The 15,454-nt window shown below is 39.8% G+C and overlaps 1 protein-coding gene across 1 annotated transcript in view; it reads right to left on the bottom strand.

Annotated features, from left to right (window-relative positions):
• Positions 1-5,047: 5,047 nt before the first annotated feature.
• LOC150075778 (cardioacceleratory peptide receptor-like) overlaps positions 5,048-15,454 on the bottom strand; it is a 56,744-nt gene continuing 46,337 nt past the window's right edge. Inside the window, exons 4-8 of the mRNA XM_090387136.1 lie at positions 14,342-14,435; positions 13,873-14,160; positions 9,379-9,501; positions 6,835-7,015; positions 5,048-5,416 (exon numbers count right to left, since the gene is read on the bottom strand). Of these exons, the coding sequence (XP_090243262.1) occupies positions 5,149-5,416; positions 6,835-7,015; positions 9,379-9,501; positions 13,873-14,160; positions 14,342-14,435 (954 nt within the window). The 3' untranslated portion in view covers positions 5,048-5,148. The remainder of the gene's footprint in view (positions 5,417-6,834; positions 7,016-9,378; positions 9,502-13,872; positions 14,161-14,341; positions 14,436-15,454) is intronic.

Below are 15,454 nucleotides of genomic sequence, written 5' to 3' on the forward strand. Positions count from 1 at the left end.
GATGAAAAGTATCGAAGTCTATAACAGGTACAAGATGATTTTCATAAACGACATAGACGGTGGGATAAAAGTTTTTATGTCAAAATTTGCATACGAAGTAACAGATTGGTAGAGTCTTACTAAATATAAATACCACTCTTATACCACGTAAAATTAATAATATATTTTATTAAGCTATTCGCCTAAACTACTGTACATTAAGGTAATGTTTCAGGTATCTCACCAATACCCATCATCAGACTGTGCTGCTGACAGACTGCTCTTGCTGTTGCTCCAAGAAACCTGATGTGCATACTTATTCTGGGAGCATCGGCAAGAGGAGTCTGCCAGCAGCACAGTCTGATGATGGGTATCGGTATGATACCTAAAATGTCACCTTAATGTATAGTAGTTTAGGCGAATAGCTTAATAAACTATATTCATTAATTTAATGTGGTGGTATAAGAATGGTATTATATTTAGTAATAATCTTAATGGAAAAGAAACCACGTAATGTCCTTCCCTAACTCTTTCAGGATGACTTGAACAGGCTTCAAAAACGGTCAGAAAAGTGGAAAAGTTCAACCTCAAAATAAATTATACACTTGGTGGGGTTGAATTAAAAACAGTGGAAGAAGAAAGGGATCTGCAAGTTATAATACGGTCGGATATGAAGTTTTCTGAGCAGTGTAAACAGGCAGCCAGGAAAGCCCATGGTGTCCTATTGATGATTTATCGAACATCATCCTGTAGATATATTGGAGGTCATAGTCCCACTGTATAAGACAATTATAAGAGCACATTTGGAATACTGTGTTCAAGTATGGAGACGTCATCTGAAGAAACACATTGAGCTTCTTGAAAGGCTCCAAAGACAGGCAATTCGCTTGAAGAGATTGGCAAAAGGGTGACCATATGAGGAAAGGTACCTCAGAGGTAATCTGGTTGAAATTTATAAGACTCTGAGAGGGGTTTGTAAAATGAATTTCACAGAGTAATCCAGGAAGATATCTTTAAAAGCAAAATGGACAATGAAAAGAATCAACTAAACTAACCTCGAACGACACAACGTATCTTTTGTATCGTAGTGTATACGACGTGTATAAAATTATTACGTTAAATACCGACTTCTTAATATTGATCTGGTAATTTTCTTAGAGCTTAATCTTGCTCGCGACATTGTGCTTTCATTAATTTTAATTTTGTTTTCGGTGCCCAACACATTCTCTCAAATTCCTCATCTCATTCGAGCCTCTTACAGGACTTCGTGTGTTCTCGATATGCAATTTGTGCTGCTAATGAGTTCGATGAAGTACCGCGCAAAGTTAGCAGGAGCGTTCAAGTGTTTTTCTCTCCTCCAGAAAATCACTTTTCGGACCATTTTTGATATTATAATGACACATTTTGATAAGACCAAGGATTAAGAAAGTAATTTACGCAGAGAAGTAGTCACGTGGAAACATATTTGGAACCCTATTGGTCGTTGCCATGGTTATTTTAAAAGAGGTTTGCAACACAGAGATTGTGTGGTGGTAATAGTAGGCTTTTAGGAGCATCAGCGACTAAGGTCATGTTGCTCCGAGTATATTGTCTGGAAATTGTTCTGTGGTCGATTTGCTGTTTGTTGGATGAAACACCCAAGTTCCGGAACAAAAAACCATGCCCAGGAAACGACTAACTCAGCCTCGTTGTGGAAAATACCCTTAAAAATTCCCGACTTCATCAACGGGACTCGAACTCAGATCTTTTCCACCCGATGTAGGGTGGATGGTGATTCTACCAACTGTGCTAACCAGAGGACCATGGAGATTAGCCGCTAGTCGTTAAAGTTGCTAAACGTATTAATTAAAAAAAATAAAAACACAACGGGATTGAATGTGGGAGAGTTGGTGAAAGAGGTAGTCCATTCTGAGATTTCTGTAGTGGCTAATAAAAATCGTTTCAACAAACAAGATTTTTGTTGAATCTCCAAACAATGGAGTTAGCCCTAACTGTTCCCATCAATATAACTGAATCTGAAGTTCTATTGAGAAGTTAGAACCAAATGGCAGAAAGAATGTTTGTAAAAGTCACTAATTATCGGAAGGAAAAGCGTTTAAAAATATAATTCTTTTTCTTTTTCTAGGGATTTTTCTGCTGTTCACTTGTTTCATAATTCATAAAAGAAAATAGTTTTGGATGTTACTTAAAATGAGACCCGCACGACACTTAAAGATCTCTGTTTGTCACGCGATTTACTCATTATCCCGCATTAAAACAGAAATTTTATTGGCTGAGTCTGGCAAATGTTTGAGCTGCCTCGATGAAAATCAATTTGTTGTCTCGAAAATCCGAAAAACACGACAGCCACCATTAATCTGATGTTTCAAGTGATAAAAGCGTCTCTATAAAAACTTCAATTTTAAATTTTATGAGCTCGATATCAACGTTCCGAGGTGTATATATAAAATTCTTTTGTTGGCACTGCCAGTGAATCTCACCAACCTGGAATCGTGCAAAGTAAAGTTTAGTAGTTTACAGTATAAGACAATTATCATCGAGGTTTCAAAATGATTGGGTCCAGCTAATTTTAAATTATACAAGTTGAAGCATAAGTCGGGGTACACGATAAAAATATCTCGAAGAATACTATATTAGAAAGTTATTTTTTATGTATGAACTATGGATGAAATGAAGAACCAAGATATAGTAACACTTATAAGGGAGGGAGGGGTGTTTGATAAGTTCTTGCCTTGAGTACGAAAGGGTAGTTATACAGCTTTAAAAATTTCTGTACTTAATGTATAACACTTCGCACCAAGTTTTATACAGTTTCAATAGTCTTGTTTTTATTAACTGCCTTCTAGGCCATCCGCCAAGAACTAACTGGCTGCCCTGATAAGCCCAGTATGGAGAGATTCCTCATACCCATACCACTGTAGGCCTCCGAGATTTGGTCCTCAGCATCGAGTTGCTACTAGAACAAATTTCTAGTCATGGAATACTAGATCTTACGAGGGATGAACAGCAGGACGGGAAATCCATTCAACATTTCTCGATATCTTACAAACAAACTCAAATACACTGGTGTGCAAAACTTAAGGATCAACACTATTTCTAAAGGTTACAACCACAAAATTTTTACTTAAGGTACACTTTACTGATGAGAGTAGATTCAGTCTCAGCAGCGATTCTGGACGTCAGCTGATCTGGCGAGAGGTTGGCACACGGTATCACCTCGCAAACATCACTGAAAGGGATCGATATGGCGGTCGAGGTGTTCTTGTCTGGGGAGGCGTTATCTTGGATGGACGTACACAACTCCAGATACTGGAAGGCGGTACTGTAACCGGTGCACGCTACTGTACTGAGGTAATCCTTCCCCATGCGCGTCTGTTCCGAGGTACTATTGGCCCCGAGTTCGTGTTTATGGATGATAACGCCACATCCCATCGCACTGCAGCTGTTGATATGCTTTTGGAAAGTGAGGACATTGTTCGTATGGATTGGCCTGCCCGTTTCCGTCGATCTAAATCCCAGCGAACACGTATGGGACGCTCTGGGGAGACGCCTAGCGGCACGTCCACGCCCACCAGAAAATGTTCATCAGCTGAAGATGGCGCTGAAAGAGAAATGGACGATGTTACCGCAAGAACTTAACAACAACACTGTTCTAAGTATGGACAGGTGGGGCAAAGCCTGTATCGACATTAGGGGTGGCCATATCTCCTACTGAGGACCGCCTCTTCCCTTTGTTCCATCTTTGGCAGTGGTGCATCTGTATCATGGCAGCCAGTGCTATGTTGCCATTTGTGAATAAATTCCCTCCGTATTGTTTCCTTCATCATTTCTGTACCTCACGAGGTTCCTTTGGTATGCTTTTCCCATATCCAGGCCACTCCTATCAGAAGCTACAGGTGAAAACATGATTGGTCCTTAAATTTTGCACACCAGTGTATGATGTCCTAGAAGATATTGTTACCAAGAATATGTCCACCCTAGTGAAATTGCTGTCTGAACGAATTGATTACCAGGATTACTTGGTTATGACAAACCAGAGAGGCTGAACAATCAAAATGGCACCTCCCTCTCAGAATGACGCTCAGAAACCTCTCAGGTCTAAAGAATATGTTTCCAGGCAGTACTCTACAGTTCTTCAACATCCTTGAAATAAACTCTGATAGCTTTTTCAATGATAAGTCTTACAGATGGACACTAACTGCTTGAAAAAACCTACCACAAGCTGACCTTATTACGTAGGTAGACCTTGTCAGGCATTTGCGTGAAAACATCAAAGAATAAAGAAAAACTCAGCAAAGGGGTCTCGTTCCTCCAGGACAGCGCGCCTGCTCAGAAGTCTGTTATTACCATGGCTGCACTGCACGAATGCGACTTTTAAATCTTAGAACATTCCCATATTTATCAGATCTAGCACCGTCGAACTTTCACATATTGGCATCCACGGTTGGCATCCATTTTCCCACCAACAGTGACGCAATTGCTGCAGTAGATGAATTCCTGGAGGAGGCTCAAGAGAAAACTTTATTCGCAACTGGAATCAAGTTATAGCAGCGTCGGTGGGAAAGATGTCTTGACACCAAAGGGGGATTATGTTGAAAAGTTACATGTCACCAGTCTCCTCAATTAAACTCTTCATACTCGGGTCAAGAACTTTTCAAACCCCCTTCGTAATTATAACTCTGAATGTTCTGAAGAGATTGGTCTCAGCATTACCTGACCTGAGTATGAAGGGGAGAAATGGAGCACGTGCCACATTTCTCCGATTGCGCCCACAAATTCCACAGCTCGTAATACATTCCAACTCAGGATCATCGTCCCTGCTGTCATGGCAACGTTGGCTTTCTCAGACGCAAAGAGATGCAGAGGTTCGCGCGAACTCCAAACAGTGAATCGATTATAAACCAAAGAGACGAGCAAGATAAGATTCTCATCGCGATTTTGTCTTTCTTTGTACAATACCAAGAAGGATGTAGTTGAAATGCATGAAATGTATCTAGTTCGTGTAGGCGGAGAAGAAAATCACGTGGCCAACAGACAAACTGGTTTCGAATATCTTTTTTTCCCCTTTAATATACAGGACTAAACACCAGGTTTGTACAAATAGCAATACATCTTTTTCCTACGTTTCGTTACAACTCTGACGCACACTCTTTAACCTTTGACCGTCAATTAAACGTGCGAGTTCATGCTCACGTTCAGCGTTCCGTTCTTGAGAGTTTCTTTGTCCACGATGTGTTTCTTAACGTAGGAACTCGGGCTCCGAGTGGAGAGCGGAATGTGATGGAGCGGAGACGCACGAGACGAAGATCGGGTTTGCGTGTCAGTCATAGTAGTGGACTCCGAAAGGCGAGTCAAAGTGTTCTCCTGGAGGGGTCCCTGCAGGGATGGACAGCAGACGCACAAGTGGGTGGCGATCCAGTCGAACAGCGGGATTCTCCTGCGGGAAGAAATCAGAATAATTAGTGGTAACGCCAAGATTGGATTGGCTGTGCGTGTGTTTGTCGTGCGAACGCTACATCTGTTTCTTTTAATGTTTATTTAGTCTTTCGAAGTACCTGCACGACTTCTGAGTTGTTTGCCCACATCATTATTTCCGTCCAAATTCACAACGTAAGCAATCTCGTCTTTTGAAACCAATCAGCCGATGCCACATGCATCGATGTTATTCTTCTTTAAGTACAGCAAGGTCGGCAATTAATTAAAATATTGAAATTAAAGTTATCTGGCAGACACGAATTACTCAATAACATTTAAAAATCTACCACCAGCTGTGAATCTGCTGCAAGTTTAAACTAAACACATTTTTAGGCTGTGAGGGCATTTCATTGATTAAAAAACTGAAGGTTTTTCATTACTATATATATTTTGACTATTGATGTAACCACTCAGGTAGAATCAGGCTTCCTCTTGAGTGGTTACGTCACTCGGGACGTAACTCATGCACGCGAAGGGCAGTCAATAAGTATTTACCTTCGCCTAGACATATCTGAATTAAGGATTTGATATTATGTATATTTAGTAAGAGGTGGTATTCTGGAGAAAACTGAGGTCTAATCCCTCATAAAATTTCTTCATCTGCAAGGAAAAGAAACAAAACAAATTTATAGGGAGATGAAAGCTAGGTATAGGGAGGATTGGCCATCATATGAAACTGCAATAAATTAGAAAAGTCATTTCTGGTTTGGGCGAAAGAGTATGTGTACTACGATCCAATAAAAGGAAGACCCATCTCAGCTATGGACACTGCCATTGTGGCTAAAGTAGAACAGCTTGTCCTTGAAGACGGAGGAGTAACTGCACATTTTATAGACTAAATGAAGTGAATGTTAGCCATGGATCTTTTTACACCATAATACACGTGTCTAAGGTGATCGCTCGATGGGCCCTCGATGACTGTTGACATCTCCCCAAATGCACCATAGAAAACAGTGTTCCGCACAATAAGTTTTTGTTGATTAATTTTTTGACCGAACTGTAACAAATGGATGAATGCTGGGTACATCACAAACAAAACAGTTGAGCAAACAAAGGAAACAAAGGAAATATTTCTAGGTGAATATGAATACTTATTGACCACCCCTGGTACGGCAAGAATGGAGACCTAACTTTTTAACAGCCCTTTCTTGTGCCCTTGAATAAGATATAGCCGTTTGCGATGCAAAGACTCCTCAGCGATTTCTTGGGCGACAGCAATAAAAGTCCAGTTTCACTTTGAGTTACACAAATTTTGACTCATTCTATAAAATGAGATAACCCAAACAATTTATTATTAAGCCTTTGCTATCAATAAGAATTCATCCTATAAGTAATGTATACATCTCACTTTTCTATTCAAATAAAAATGATGGAACCTACCTTAAATTTCTGCAAATGCGGGTTGAAAAGAGGCAGTAAATTATCGGATTGGCAGCACTGTTCAGGGGTGCCAGACTCTGGATGAAAGAGGAAATGGCTAGGGTGCTCTGGCTTTCAGGGATATGGCCATACACTTGCAACAGGTCGTGGATGAAGTATGGACTCCAACAGAGGATGAAAACTAGAAGAACACACGGAGAATTAATTTTAGTGAAGCGGAAGATTTATTAGTGATAAATTATTTCAGTGTACTCAATATTGCCAATTACCAAGTAGGGTAGAGCGGTTGTGTTTTCAAATTTGAACGCAGCAAGGCGCTTTATCAGTTAAATGTGATTTGTCAAAGCACCTCTAACAACACAAAGATTAGGGATAAATTCATTTATAAAATGCACAATGATTAGTTCATCTCTTAAGAACAATAAGCTATCACGCACACTTGATTTATTTATCAGTCCACTGTTCTGTAGTATTATTGATATATCAATGAAGTGTTCTAGCGTTATCTATTAATTAAGAGCATGGTTGAAAAGTTGCATCAACGGATTTGGGCTCATTCTTCCTACACGTGGTGTCTATAAACGCTTGGCTTACTAGTAATTTGAGGTTTCTCTCAGTCAATGGCTTGAAAAGATTTCTTTCTAATCGAGAATCGGCTCTGAGGAGGCACCATCTGAGCGAAAAAAATCTATTAGCCAATTACGTAATGCGCTCTCTGGAGAGGTTTCAGCACAATTCGCGATGATCCGGTCGACGATAGCATGTGTGTTTGGTGATAGTTGCCATGGCCACGAAGGTCAATGGATCTAGTTGCCTGATATTTAAGGGATTAGCAGAAATCCCGGGTTCGGATGCTACTCAATAGCAGTACCTTTGTGTATTGATAATGTGCAAAGGACGTTCTTCTTTTATTGGAAGACGTTGGAGAGCTACGGGTTCGTTTCGGGGTTTCAATAAGAAAGAAAGCAGTCTTTCTGGATCATTGAATGAATTTCTTAGCACACGTTATGTATTAAGAAATTCATTCAATGACTCTTCCAGTGCTTTTGGCGTATTTTATTCATGGCAACATCTATTACTTCATTTTTTTTTGTGACTTCCTCTTTCTCTAACCAGAGTTATCTTCGGCAACAGACTCGTTGTTTGCATTTTACGATAGAGAGCAGTATGGTCCTTTTTCTTTATGCTTATTTTTCTTTCTTTGAGTCAATAAAGAGTATTGTTGATTCCATCTGAGAAGAAAAATATGTTTAATAAAGAGCGTAAAGCAGTTAGTCACTTTGGAAAAAAGTATGCAGCATATATCACAGGGCATCATGCCTGCTGGTACATTTGCACTGACGATCCAACAGTGAGTTACATCCTATTTCTTTGCTTTACCATATATGCAGAACTTGCTCTCGCTGATAGCGATTCTTTTCTATTTGCTAGAGAGTACAAAGACCTTAAATTGCAACTCGTTGTACTATTAAGTTAGATTGAGTCTCCGAGAATACGAGTTGCTGATCTTCAGAAAAATCCAACTGAGGTTTCAAAGACCCAGTCCTAGAGTCGGTTAGACTCGGGCTAGCCCCAGGACAGCGTTTTTCAGAATGTTCTAGTTCGACAAGAGGTAGTTTTTCTGGGGGATTCAATTGTAAAGTAAACTGGAATCATATTCTGTAGTAAAGACCGATTGCTTCTGTAAACTGTGTGTTCTGTAGTCGATTTTCTGTTTGCTAAACGAAAAACTCCAATTTCTGTGAGAAAAGTGTACACTACGCACGCCTCAGACCGACTAACTCGGCCACGTTGTGGAAAAAGCCTATAAAAATTCCTGACTTCATTGACGGCGATTCTACCAACTGTGCTACCCACGAGGGCTTAAGGGTAGTAAAAGCCGTGCAGTACTAATGATTGAAAACATAACGAGCTGATGATTTGGTCAAGAAATATAAGGTCCTGCTGGAAAAATATCGCTAGAAGGAACAAAATGTTCTTGTATCTGCAATTCGGCCGCACATATGGGAGCACATATATGATCAAAACCCCGGCAGGGATTACAGTGGATATAATGAACTCTTTTCGAGTGGAAAATACCTGGGTTTGAATCTCACGAGGAATTTTTATGGGCATTTTTCACAACGTGGCTGAGTTAGTCGGCTTCAACTAAGCTTGTAGTGTTTTATCTCCAGAAGCTCTGGTTTTTCATGTATACATCAATTTACAAACACAATATACTGATGCCTCATCTTTGGTACTTAATAGCCAGACACATATGAGAAAAGAGCCTTGGGGATAAACTCTCGACTTGAGGAACTCCGCAAAGATTTATGGGAGGAATTTTTTCTTACTGTAGTCTACCATAGCTAAATGAAGAAATTTATTTCATAAAGACAGAATTTCTTTGATCGAAGTATAACGTGTTCAGGAGGGTTAAGGGAAAAGGAGCCCTTTAATTTCTGTTATTAGGGAAGAATCTCGAAGTAACTTCGGAGATCAAATGAACTCCAAATAACTACAGACACGAACATCCCACTTCTACTGAACAAGTTTATGTCTTACCGAATACAATAACAAATGTCATCTTCACAGTTTTAATCTTGGCTTTTGGAATAATTCCTCTGGAACTGGAACGTTTTTTATCAACATCCTTTTCACCTTCAGCTTTGGATTTGTTATTGGCACCTGAAATGAAATTTAATAGTTTACAGAACTTGCTTACAGAATAAAATGTTTATTATGTAACAATTGTTAACATCTTTGATGGAACCATTTAAATTTATGTCATTATTCACCGTTAACTTCAAGAATAGAAAAAATTCTTCAATGTTATCGGGAAGAATGCTTATGTGAACTACTTATCTAGAGAATTTTGTCAGATGTTTCCCAAGTTCTTGTTGCAAAATAAACCAGACTGCTTAAACGATGGATCTTAAACACTGATGAAGATATTTATTATAAAAGGTGTTCCAAATATTTGGCAAAAATTAAAAATTCATCACTGAAGAACTAGATCACAGAGAAAGGCTATTTTAAGAGTAATACTCCAATGGATCGCAGGATGAGTTCATGAGGGGGAAGTCTTGCCTCGCTATTGTGGTTAATGAAATCATGAAACAGTTGGATGCAAGAAATAACTTCGACATATCTCGATTTTACTAAACCTTTCGAACCCTATGAAAGCTTGTTATATTGCAGCAAATTAAGATGACTAGTAAGGTCAAATTAAGGTTACTACTAAGATCTTGGTTGGCTAAAATACAGAGAATAGTCATAGCGTTGAGGGTAAGGCGCCACGGGCAGTTTCCCTCAATTGTGCCATTAGTACTTTAGTGAAGGAAAAAAACAGAATTTTGAGAATGCCAGAAGTGTGTGTCTGTAAATTGGATGTGTTCTCTGGTGGATTTGCCTGTTTTTGCTTGACAATGACGATACCAATGTGCTACCCGCGCAGACAGGATTTCCATAAGTCATAAATAAGACATTCTTCAAGGTTGGTTGGTTGTAGTAGGATTTTAGGCGCATCAGAACCTAGGCCATATTACACCCTGTGTAATATGTCTGTACATTGCGTGTGTTCTGTGGTCGATATGTTGTTTACTGGACGAAACACCAGTTTCCGGGAGAAAAAACCATGCTACGCTCGTCTGACACGTTGAGAAAAGACCTATAAAAATTCTTGGCGTTATTGATGGGATTAGAACTCAACAGTGTCCACCCAATGTGAAGAAGACGGTGATTATACCAAGCGTGCTATCCACAAGGGCTATAGAACGCTGGGACCCTTCTGTTTCTAATCTTCCTTAATAACATTGACAAGTACAGCGAGAAACTGTCCAAATTTGTTGATGATTTGAAAGTAGAAGAATAGTTAACGACCAGAACCAGGCCATTCTAGAAGAGTAATAGTAGCAGTAGTAGTAGAATTTTAAAAGCATCAGCAACTAAGGCCATATTGCTCCGTGTATACTGTCTGTAAATTGCGTGTATTCTGTGGTCGATTTTCTGTTTGCTGGACGAAAAACCCAAATTTCTGGAGGGGAAACCATGCTCCGCTCGCCTGAGACCAAAAAACTTAGACACGTTGTGAAAAAGGCCCATACCATAAAAATTTATCATCTCATCGACGGGATCGAACTCAGGTCTTTTCCACCCGGTGTGGGGAGGACGGCAATTCTACCAGTTGTGCTACCCACGGAGCGTTCTAGGAGAAGACTTAGACGAAAAAGACAGGGGTTACGATTCAGTCAAGCATGAAATTTACCAAAGAGTGCAAAGACGCAGCTTGGAAGTTACGTGATTCCTTGTCTATGAGATACAGGACCTTCTAAAGTTGGGGAAAAGGGTCGTTGTCTATTTATGTAAGCCAATGGTGAAAATATTGTGTTCAGATCTGGCGGCCATACCTAAAGCAGGATATAAAGCGTGTAGAGAGGGTTCAAAAAAAGGGCGCCCAGATTGGTGACGGGGATTAATCGATGTCCAATTTTTTTTAATATGCCACAGGAATCTCTCTCTCTCTTTTTCTCTTCTGGAGTGGGGCCCCCAGAGGAATCTGGCCCACCTTTTGGCAACATCAGGTGGGTCAGAGTCTCGAATTGAGACAGCACGAGCACTATTGGGACTGGCCCACCGTCCAGTGGTGTGGACGAGTACCCAGAATCATCTGTCCAAGTGACTGATGCTCCTGGGTAGCCAAGTGGCCAGACACAATACACGCAAACCTACGTCATTCACATAACTGGCCCATTTATAGTGATACTGTTCTTCACAGAGATACGAGGTGGAGATGAAGTGAGTTCAAGGAACCGCCATTTACAAAAACACATGTCCACATATGAAGAAAGGCTTTGAAGGTACGGATCAAAAAGCTTGGCAACAAGACATCTTACTTGAGAGGCCTGATTGAGGCACTGTGTATTGATTAGGAAAATGAAGGAAAGAGGTATTTTCTCATTGGACGAGAACCAGAGAGCACACATATAAAATCTAAAGAGAAAAATTTGGTTGGATCTCATAAGGTTTTAACTTTTGGAAGCGTGTTGTAGATTATTAGAATAAAGTACTTGCCAAGATTTTGGTTTATTTTTAACGGAAATCGGATAGTCATTTTTCGACGATGAGGACAGTATGAATGATTGTCTTTGTTTTTTTTCTTTTTTTTTTTTTTGGCAAATGCAGAAAATATGTACACTTCTTTACATCATTTAACCGTTCTATACTAATTCTAGTTGCCATAATTTAGTTATGTTTTCTATGTTATCGCGTTATCTTTGCCCAACCAAATACAACTGTGATGCGAGAATTCTTAAGAAAGTACATGAAAAGCGAAACTGGGGCAGCATTATCGTCTTTATCATTCCGACTACTTAAGAGGTTTGATGATTACCCAGTTGCCCACAACTAGGTGATTATCAAAAGTGTAAGGTTATCAACATCCACTGCAGTTGTACTTGCTAATTTTGTGCTAATTTCCAAAAGCTATTCATTGGATCGAGTCCTAGGTTGCTACTGATGTTGAGACCGATGTTATTTTCCTCGTGTTATTCACAACACTTTCTTTGGGACACAAAGCATTGTCGTGTTTGAAGATTTAAGGGCCACCTCCATAAAATTTCCACTATGTAGGGCATAGGGAATTGTCCAGAACATAAATTTACGAAGGAGCAATTGTGGTTCCTTGCACTGGGATCACCGAACCCTGTCCATACGACGCTGATACCTCCTCTTCCCACATTCTCACTTGGGACATTATATTCCGATGGTAAGCGTTCTCCAGGCATCGTTCATACTCAAACATGTCCAGCAGACTGAACGAGCGTCTGGAGTTGCTTATAACTTCTTGATTCCATAAAGATTACGTTACTTGTAGAGTGTTATTGTGAAGATCGTATTTTCCTGCGATCAACAGCTTCCCGTAATGGATTTTTATTATTTGGACAGAAGTTGGGAATAGCCTATATCTATTTATACTCTCACTTCAGCATTAACACGTGATACAGATGGCTTTCCGTGGAATTTCAATATGGATTTCTATAATGACCACTCTTAAAATTTAGAAGTGATCTTTATGCTACTATGCAAGTCCTACAGAAGAATTCAACCCCGATCTAACCAGACTGAAGTATATATGATACAACTTTTGAGTTACAAATTAAATTAAGAATTAACACAATTGCTATAATTCATTACCAATATGGGCCAAAAACATTGTTACTTTTAGGATGTCTTTTATGTTGATTTCAAAACGTTTCTAGCAATAATAGCATTAATAAATATCTATGATAAAAAAGAATCTTTAATAAATAACAATATCTTTTAAAAATTAGTCACAGCTATTGAGCTACACTGGCTAGCCACTTTATTAGAACTAAAGTTCATGCAGTATCACGCACTGTAAGTTCCAGCAGTGCGTGATCTTAAAACTGTTGGAGAGATGTGGATGGAGGGATGTGATAACGAAGGCGTCTTCTATTTCATGCAGTGGATTGACACCAGCGAATTGTGCTGGACAGGGCCGAATTGCAATGTCCCATTTTGCTCCTCAAACCACCTTCATGACAGTATAGTATATTTGATACTCATTTGGAGAGGTATGGGTTTGAATTCCATCGGATAGGACCAGTTCTAGGGTTCAGGGAGCCCGATTGAGAGATTAATCGGATTTTGGAGAAAGGGACAGCAAAGAGGTAAGGTTACCCATTTGTTGGAATTTGGGGCCTTTTTTCAGTCCGGAACTCGGATGCCTTACACCCGGTATACCCTCTAAAGGCACCATAGACTTGACTCTAAAGGTGCTTAAATACACTCCAACGCAAAGGTCATGGACCCTAATAAAGTGGCTAAGTAGTTTAAATATTTGCAGCCATGGTTTATAATGAAAGTATTTGAGAAAGGATTAGAAGGATTACACCATTTAACGTAATCTCACTTAATATAATACGAGTTAAGTCAAACAATCGCGCATCATAGTAAAATAAGTGCGCGTGCACGCACCATACACACACACACAGCGAGAATTTAACTACAAAGAAAGTAAGTGGACTGACTACCTACTTTTATTAACATTCGAGGCCTTAATGAGTTTGGGATAAGCCATCAACTTGCTTTTCGCCCAAATTGTGTAAACTATGACGCTGTAGCAGGCTGAGATGATGAGCGCTGGTAGAATAAACAAAGACACCGCTACGATGGTGATGTAGATCTGCCATTCCCACTGTTGCAGCTCAATCCAGCATTGCGGTCTGCCCCACATCATGCGATCCTCATTAAGAAATATGGCCGGCACAGAAAACAGAGCACTCAGACCCCAAGCTGAGATAATAAGTATTCTCGCTCTTATCCCTAAATTAACGAGGAAATCTTTTAAAAGTCTAAACGACATCTGATTCACATTAAAGTATTACCAAGAAAGGGTTCAAATTATCTTAACAAGGTCATGATTTTTCCAATCGTTCAAAATGATCGAGAAAATCATTTTTATTTACACTGAATGGGATTAATTATAAATAAAAAATATGCTTACAACTGCTGCTGAAGTTCATAGGGTGGGTGATGGCATCGTATCTGTCTATGCTCAGTGCTACTAACACGTAAGTAGAAGAATATGTCACTAAAACCTGAAAAAGATACCAAAAAAGCGTCATTCACTTTCACTACTATTATACACTAGTGTGCAAAATTTAAGGACTAGTCAGGTTTTCACCTGTAGCTTCTCATAGGAGTGGCCTGGAAATGGGAAAAGCATACCAAAGGAACCTCGTGAAGTACAGAAATGATGAAGGAAACAAAACGGTACAGAGGGACTTTATTCAAAAATAGCAACATAGCACTGGCTGCCATGATGCAGACGCATCACTGCCAAAGATGGAACAAAGGGTGGTCCTCAGTTGGAGATATGGCCACCCCAATGTCGATGCAGGCTTTGCACCGCCTGTCCATACTTAGAACAATGTTGTTGATAAGTTCTTGCGGTAACATCGTCCATTGCTCTGTCAGGGCCATCTTCAGCTGGTGAACATTTTCTGGTGGATGTGGACGTGCAGAGCGTCCCATATATGTTCGATGGGATTTAGTTCCAAGGGAATGGACAGGCCAGTCCATACGAACAATGTCCTCACTTTCCAAAAGTATATCAAGAGCTGAAGTGCGATGGGGTGTGGCATTATCATCCATAAACACGAACTCGGGGCCAATGGCACCTCGGAACAGACGCACATGGGGAAGGATTACCTCAGTACAGTACCGTCCAGTATCTGGAGTTGTGTACGTCCATCCGAGATAACACCTCACCAGACGAGAACACCTCGACCGCCATATCGATCCCTTTCAGTGATGTTTGCGAGGTGATACCGTGTGCCAACCTCTAGCCAGATTAGCTGACGTCCAGAATCGCTGCTGAGACTGAATCTACTCTCATCAGTAATGAGTACCTTAAAATAAGTAAAGATTTTGTGGTTGTAACCTTTAAAAATAATGTTGGTCCTTAAGTTTTGCACAGCAGTGTATGAGAAGAGTCAGAGATCCTTTTCAAAAGTTCAATGGCCTTTTCAAAAGAATTCATCTCTAATCATTTGTATAATAATTTAAGAGATAATCATAAAAATCAAATTATAGTTTTAGATCAATCGTGGAGTGC

The sequence above is a fragment of the Mastigoproctus giganteus genome, chromosome 13 (genome assembly GCF_048544385.1).
Source record: "Mastigoproctus giganteus isolate SK-2022 chromosome 13, ASM4854438v1, whole genome shotgun sequence".
NCBI classification, from domain to species: domain Eukaryota; kingdom Metazoa; phylum Arthropoda; class Arachnida; order Uropygi; family Thelyphonidae; genus Mastigoproctus; species Mastigoproctus giganteus.